The sequence below is a fragment of the Parasteatoda tepidariorum genome, chromosome 12 (assembly GCF_982258835.1).
Source record: "Parasteatoda tepidariorum strain Cologne lab strain chromosome 12, Ptep-v5.0, whole genome shotgun sequence".
Lineage (NCBI taxonomy): Eukaryota > Metazoa > Arthropoda > Arachnida > Araneae > Theridiidae > Parasteatoda > Parasteatoda tepidariorum.
In genome coordinates this window covers 16,073,963-16,082,117 of record NC_141766.1, presented here as the reverse complement: position 1 = coordinate 16,082,117, position 8,155 = coordinate 16,073,963, and the positions used below count along the sequence as shown (strand labels likewise).

General features: G+C 28.7%; 1 protein-coding gene across 1 annotated transcript in view; it reads right to left on the bottom strand.

The window, feature by feature from the left end:
• Nucleotides 1–3,100: 3,100 nt before the first annotated feature.
• The window catches only part of LOC107438137 (uncharacterized), a 130,017-nt gene continuing 124,962 nt past the window's right edge, over nt 3,101–8,155 (bottom strand). The window contains exon 21 of the mRNA XM_087155939.1: nt 3,101–7,563. Within this exon, the coding sequence (XP_087012065.1) occupies nt 4,398–7,563 (3,166 nt within the window). The 3' untranslated portion in view covers nt 3,101–4,397. The remainder of the gene's footprint in view (nt 7,564–8,155) is intronic.

Below are 8,155 nucleotides of genomic sequence, written 5' to 3'. Positions count from 1 at the left end.
CAACATCTCTTCTTTAATATAAACTGTTTTGTTACTTTGTCTATTCATAATGAAATAATAGAATAAAATAATTTTAAACTGTTTTAACTGAATAAATTTTAACATTAACTTACAACTACATATGGCTTTATGACAGTTTTTCTAGCACAAATTTTACTAGTCTTATTCTTTCTGCAAAAAGAACAAGATTTATGCAAAAAAAATTAGGTGTTAGAATTTGATACAATTTTTTGTGCATTTATAGATGAAATGTAATAAAATATTTTCTAGATTCCTAATTGTGATTTTAAAAAATAATTTCTTGTTATCAAAGTGATTTCTGTAATATATACTGCATGTTTGTTTTTAATTTTGTGGTTGTGGAAGAAAGATTTAATAATTTATCTATATCTTTAGCTTATTAAATATAAATGCACTTTCCTTAAACTTTGAGCAGCTATAACCTACGATGTTTGATTGCTGAAATCCAGTGTTCCATGATAATTTATAATTATTTGTTCTACAAAAGATATATTTATTTTTAAATTTGGGAAATGATAATGAATGAGCTAGAGAAAACAAGAGATTTTGAATTAATAATGATTGTTTAGTATTTATTTTAGAAATTTTTTAAAAATATACCTCTGAGAAATTTTTATCAAATTTTTACTTCAATCAATTTTGAAAATTGTTATTCCAAAAGTTTATAAAATTTACCTGTGCTTTGTAGCTTTTTTTAAACACTTGTTTTATGGTTAACTTTGTATCAATTTTTAAAAGTAGTAACTGTCATAGAAGATGTTTAATTTATTTGACTTTGTACAAGCAATTTTACTTTATCAAAAAAAAATATTTGGCATATTAGTAGTAAAAACTTATCTCTCTTTAAATTTTTTATTTAATAACAAATATATAAGCTATTAACGTTTATGATAGAATACTTACTACTTTACTGGGCATCCTTTCCTGTTAAGTTTTCATAAATTTTTCTTTATAACAACTATTCAGACAAATGAAAAGCAAAATCAAAAGGTGCTTGATTTCTATACTTCCCCTAAAATATTTATTTGTAATTATGATCTTGGTTCTGTTTGTCTAAGTTTTTATCTCCATCACAGCTCTTATTTAAAGTTTTATTTAATTATTATCTTAGCACAGATCTTATCATTATTGTCAATGTTCTAATATCTGTACTAAATATAGTTATCTGATCCCTAACATTGATGATTTTTATTATTACCTTAAAATTGTTAATGTCCCTTATATTTGTTGTAGATTAAGTTTTTCCTTGTATAAGCAAACATTAATTTTAATTATTATTTACGTTTATTTTAATTTATGCCTTTACATATATTGACAAATATACTTTGAATTAAATAAATATGTTTGGCATATTACTTGTTTTCAAATTTAACCATCAGCAAATGTTTAACATTGTAGTTGTTGCTTTTTTAAAACTTTTTTTTTTTACTTTTTTGTTGCATGATTTTTGTTAAATGTTTTATAAGGATATAATCAAAACATTTTCGTATTCATTTCAGCTATGCATTTCGTTTTTTTAAATTAAAACATGATTTGTTATTGTTTTATCTCTTGCTGTATTATGTGCTCATTAAAATTTTAAATGACTTTTCTATTTTGACCAATTTTAACACATGGTCCAAAATTAACTGAAGTTTAAGTACTGAATCTTTTAATATCAGTAATTCCATTTTATTTACATAAACAATTTTTAACTGTATAGATGTTGATCAAAATTTTAAATGAAACATTTTATTATACATTTTATGTGAGGAGTATCTACTCTATTGAGTTATGTAATGTTTTGATAAACGAAATTTGGATAATAAATTTCTTTCATTAAAACTGTTGAAGTTTCTCATTGTGGTATAAAAAGACAATAGATTAAATACATTGCTAATATTTTTTTTAGTTGAAATGAAAGTTTTAAAGAAAGGTTAGTTTTTGGTTTCATTCACACACATAAAAATTGATTTTTCTCAAATGGAGCAGCTTTTTGCAAAAGAAAATTGAAATAACTTGTTTCATAAAAAAATTGCAACAAATTCTGTTAAGAAAAAATTTTGAATTTTTTTATGCATTTTAATAATATTGCCAACTACCTGAATCTCACAAAATAGGCCTTCTTTTGGTTCATACTGACTTTACAAGATGCCCTTCTCACTATTGCCTTGTTTCTTTTGCGTTAAACATACATCATCATTTAATTTTGTTACTTTGTTTAATTTATAATAAGTTTTAGTGTTTAGTATTTTTATTAATTTCAAAAAGCATTGCAAAAATTTTAATTATTAGATATACAAAATTCTTACTCTTAAATGATGTCATTTTATGCTATAAAAAAATAGTAAAAATTTGTTTGAAATCATTAAAGAATTTTTGAAAAATAATTTTGATGATTTTTTATAATATAATAAGAAGGTTGCATTATAAAATTTTCATTTCTTGAAATCATTAACATATTTCCTTTTTTTGGAATTGGGTGTTAGTATTTAAAATTACATAATTTTTAATGGTGAGAAAAAGTTTTTGCAATTGAATTGAGGGTTTTTGTGCAAGTAACCAGATAAGAGTACAAATTTCAAAATAAATTTTCATTATTAACTGTGGATAATATAGCTGTTTTGATTAGTGTATGATTTGGGCATAAATGTAACATCAATCCTTTCTTGTGTGTTAAAAATGTAGTAAAAAACTACTTTAATCCTATTTTCTGTTTTCTTTTGTCTCTTTTTCTTACTGACAATTTGTAAAGCGGAATTTGCCATCATTTTTCCAGAGAAAATTTGCTTATCTTTAGATAAACATAAATTGTTGGATTTGCATAAATATTTGCAGAGAATTGGCATGATTACTTATAGTCTGGATTAAATTTCTAGTCACTAATTATGTTTCCTTGTTATGAATGCAAATAATTGATTATTTGTAATTAATTGCCTTTAGTAGTCCAACTTTGTATGAAATCTTAAAGTGAATTGGTTATTAGATAATTAGTGCAAAAAGTACTAAAGTCAAGTTTTACCATGTTAGTTTAAAAGAATAGAGAATTTGTGAAAGATATGTTGCATAGAAACAACTGAAGTCACTGCATACTCTGTAATTATAGTTAAGAAAATAATTTATTTTACTTAAAGTACAGTTTTTGACACTTGAACAGCACAGTTTAAAAATGAACAGATAAACTTGATTAATATATAAAGATGGAGGGAGATATGATTTTAAGTCCTGAAGAACACTTATGCACACACTAAGTCACTTGTATTAAGTGTTTTTTCTTGAACTTTCGTTCTAACTGTCATACACTAGTAATCAATGGATAATTGTGGTATGCTGATAAAAAATATAAAGTGGTGATAATTTTTACATTTAGACTGGAGGTAATTTAGTTTTATTTAAAATTATTATTCACAGCACAGTTTAGGTGTATTTATAAGTCTTTTAAATTATTAAAATGATGCGTTTCTCAGGAAGGTCTTATTCTTACTAAGAGGTAATAATATAATACAATTGTGTCTTCCTTCCACTGTACGAAGACGATTGACCTTCGAGGTGAGTTCCCTTCGATGGTAGGGTGTCATTGTGCTGAAAAGTTTAACCAGTGTAAAGTTTCCAGTCCATTTTTACGTAATCTCCATTTTAACTATTAGATACGTATGGCGTTTAGTTGTCTTCTTATGGTGGACAGACAATACAGTTGTCAGTACACTACGACCCATGTAGATGACAAAGGCAAGAATATTTAAGTATTTATTTTTGTTTATCACCTAATTCAGATAAACATGTAATTTTGTCTTTTTCCAAAATGTGAATATTAAAAAAAAAACCCGCGTTACTTGCGTACTTATATTCTTTGTTAAATTATTCTTATCTTAACAGTCATTAGCATTTTAACTATCCTTTCCTTTAACCCTTAAACAAACTAAATAAACAAAATTTCGAAAATTAAAACATTGAGGCATTCAGCTAATTGATGGCGTAATTGAGATCTCCTTTTAAGTATAGAAAATCTTTCTCAAAGTCAAATCTTAGAATATGTAAGAAATCAATAGTTTTATTCAAAAATGAAATTGGAATAGCTTGAAAAAGGAAAAAATAATTTTAATGTTTATCTGAAAGCTTAACTATTCTTGGTTTAGCTCTGCTGTGAGCTATTTCAATTTTTGTTTTAAAGAGACTTCAGTTGAGATTTGGAATTCTTTTGATCTTGTAAAGGTTTTGAAACAATTGTTTTAGCTATAAAAGCTGGTGTGGCTTTAATGAAACCACAAGGTCTAATAAAGTTTTACTGGATTTGGTTTTGCAACTGATTTAGCATTCCAAATTTATCTCCCAACAGATTTGTTCATTGGAATGTCTTGAGAAAGGAAATGTCAATTTCATGACTTACTTAAAAAAGTCTAAATTCTTGGTTTAGCTTTGTTTTGTGGCATTTCATTTTTTATAGAAAAAGATGACTTTAATTGAGGTTTGGCATTCTTTTGATCTTGCGAAGGTTTTGAAACAGTTGTTTTAGCCGAAGAAGCTGATGTAGCTTTCATGAAACCGCAAGATTTATCACTTGAAGTTCTACGTACTACTGGATTTGGTTTTGCAGCTGTAACTGATTTAGCATTTGAAACTGATCTCATAAGAGGTTTATTCACTCCCAAAGTTTGTTTTGTTGGAGTAGAAGTTTTTGGTGGATTTGCTTTGCTTTGGGAATTTGTAGTAGTTGCAGTTGGATATAGCTTGTTCCTTACGGTAGCTGCTGTTTTATTCGTGTTAATTTTACTTTTTACAGGATTCCTTCTATTAAAACTTCTAACTGTAACAACTGATGCTTCACTAGATTTTCGAGACAAATTTAGACTTCGATCACTAGACCTTCTTGAAAGAGATTTATCGCTCCCTTTTCTACTAGGTGGATTAAAATTTGAAACTAAAGATTTTTCGCTTGATTGTCTGCTTTGTGATCGAGGGCTGCACATAGAGGAAGTTGATCTTGTTCTCTTAGAATTGTCAGACTTGGTAAGTCCAGACATAAATGTTTTATTCTCATCTGAAGGTGTGGGAGGCATTGATTGAGTCACGTCATAATTTTCATATCTTTTTGACCCCCTTAAGTTATTAGTCATCGATTTTATAGCTTTTGTGTACTCCGCTACTTTTTTAGTAATTTTTGGATTTTCTTCACTTTTATCAGTTTTTGAGTTTTTGTAATTTGTACCTCTTATTGGAGTGCGTTTACTTTCAATTGAATTGCGATAAGAGCTTTTATCATTTTGAAGTTTGGAAATCGATGGCCTTCTCGGTATTGATTGAGAATTCGAGTTGTTTTGCTTTGAGGTGGGCTTATCGGCCGCCGAGTTAGTTAATATTTTTGTGTTTGATTTCCGTAAGGACGCTCCTCTTTGTAAAGTTTTATTTACAATTTTTGCCCCTTTTTCATTTTGGGGACTTTGGCCTGATTTTATATTTAAATTAGATGGGCCTGAAATAGAATTTCTTTTTTCAATTGATTCTTTAATAGGAATCGCCAAGTTTTCTCTTTTATTTTCCATGTCTTTAACAACAGTTTTCTGAATGATGTTTAAAACTGCCGGAGGATCAGGTCTTGAGGACTCATTATTGATGGTTTCTATATGATTTCCTTTTGTTTGTCTCACACTTCGAGGTGAATCAGCTAAATCTGTATCATAATTTGAGCCTGCCCCTTGAGACGCAGCTTCAGAAAGTTGTGATTGGGTTTCTTCGAAGCCTTCATCTTTTTCTGATTCTTCTTTTCCTTTACTCTGTGTTGGATATGACTCGATAATTTTGGCATTATGAGTAACTGGGGTAGCATGGGCAATTTTAATGTTGTTCACATCAGGAACAAAATTTTCTTTCAATAATTTTGGTTCAGCCATTAAAGGTTTGTATTCATCATGAATTTTTCTACAAGTCACTTGAGTTAAATCTTGTCTTGGCCGTGATAATATCTTTTCTCTATGTTCTAATATAGGAGGGTTTGGTTTTTCTTCTTTTAAGCTTGCTCTCCTTTCTTGCAAAACTTTATCTATCTTTGGACAGGGAGAATCTTGCAAAAAATTAAATTTGCCGTCGGTTGCTGACTTGGTGGATGGAGAATTTGAATCAGAAGGTTCTGAGGGTTTTGTCACTTTAAGATTTTCAGTGAGAGAAAGTAATCTTTTAGAAAGTCTGGCTTTCAATGATGTGGAGGACTTTTCTTTTCTTTTTTGATCTTCAGCATTGTCATGATTTTTTACTTGTTCGGATACATTTTTTATATACAAATTTCCGATAGCTTTATTTTTATCATTATTCGAAATTTGTTCATCATGGCATATTTTAGATTCCTTGGGCAAGGTGTCTTTCAGTTTGGAATCAGAAAAAGTATCCTTTGAGTTTGTACTACTATTCGTTTTTTGTTTAATATCATCTCCAACATTATCATCTTTTTTAACGCCTTCTGTTTCGATTGCAATAGTCACAACACCATCTGCATTTTTTTGCCTGGGTCGCGTCCTTCGGGTCGTTTTTCTCATGAAGGAAAATCGATCAAAGTTTCCTTCATCATCTACACCAGAACTAATGTTCTGATTTTCATCTAATTCTGGTTTATCAATAGCATGTTTTTCTGATGGCGTTAACTGGGGTGGTGTTATGAGTGCATGATCATCGATTGAAGTTTTATTTTCGATTTTATCCATTTTATTAAACGATGGCTCACGCATACTTTGATAAAATCGACTTCGACCAACTGTTGTTTCTGGAGCAGCAGGTGATGTAATATTTCCAAATGTTTTATTTTTATTAGTGCTGACATTTTCAACATTTGGTTCTTTCATTACTGTTGCTTGTTCTGCTTCTAGTTTTGAGGTCTGGTATGGGTTAGGTATAGGAGAAGGTGTTTCTACAATCGTTTTATTCATAGTAATTTCATCTACAGTATTTGGTATAAAAAATTTATTTGAGTTTACATCATTTAATGGTTCCTTTTTATTTGCTGGATTGTAATGATCAACTTCCGGGCTACGTAAATAAAAACTAATGGTATCTTCACATTCAGGATCGGATTTTTGTTTTCTGCTTCTGTTTCGCCTTCGTTCATCATCAATTGATTCACTGCTATTAGCAACATTTAAAGTACTTTTTCGCCACTTTGATTTATCTTTCAATGGCATCGGTTCGTTCAATTCTGAATTCTTCTTATTTTTGGAACTTGATTTGTTGGAATATAATTCAGAATCGGTTTTTATTTCGCTTAAAATGGGTGTATTTTTAAGATTGTTCTTAAGATCATCATTTGCATCAGCTGAAGTAGATGATAAATCTAATTCTCTCTGTTCCATTTCTTGACGTTTCCAACGTTCTAAAGCGATTTTGTCCTTCAATTTCTTTTCTCTTTCTCGCTCTTTTTCATTTTCTTGTAACCATTCTTCAATTTTTAACCGCCATTGTTTTGGTTTATTGGCCTCGGGATCTAAATTAATAGGTTTTCTTTCAAGTAATGGTGAAGGGCCTGGCGATGCTGGGCGTTCTCTATCATTCAATTCTGCAGCAATCATTTCCGGTCTCCTTCTGAAAAATGATTTCAATGTATAATTATAAATAGTATTATAAATTATTAACATAATGATAACATTTTTCAGTATTCTTGCAAACTTTTGCAGAAATGCTATTCTAATATTCATGGAAATTCGTGTACATTATTTATGATTACGTGACTACAGATTGGAGATCTAAAAGATTCTGCAAAATTTTGCATATTTCTACAATACTGAAACACATTCTACGGTAAGGTATTTAATATAAGGTATTTATTATAAATTTTACTGAAAGCTATCCTTAAGAAAAAATTAAATTGAGAAGAATTTATTTAAATATTAGTAAAACTTAATGAAGAGAAAATATAATGAAATAAGAAACTTTGCGTAAGGCTTCTATTTTAGGGTAACGGTTCATATTTTAGCCATTTATTACAACTTATTTAGTAAACAAAACAGTATAAACAATACAATATACACCTTTTCTTGTAAATATACATGCGACATAAATTTAAGACTCAATAACGATTTTTTCCACTTCATAATAGATGTTTTTTTGATCTAAAGCTGTAACTCAAATTTGCGGTCATGTAATCAATAATGAACTTTCATAAATGTTAAAAGGG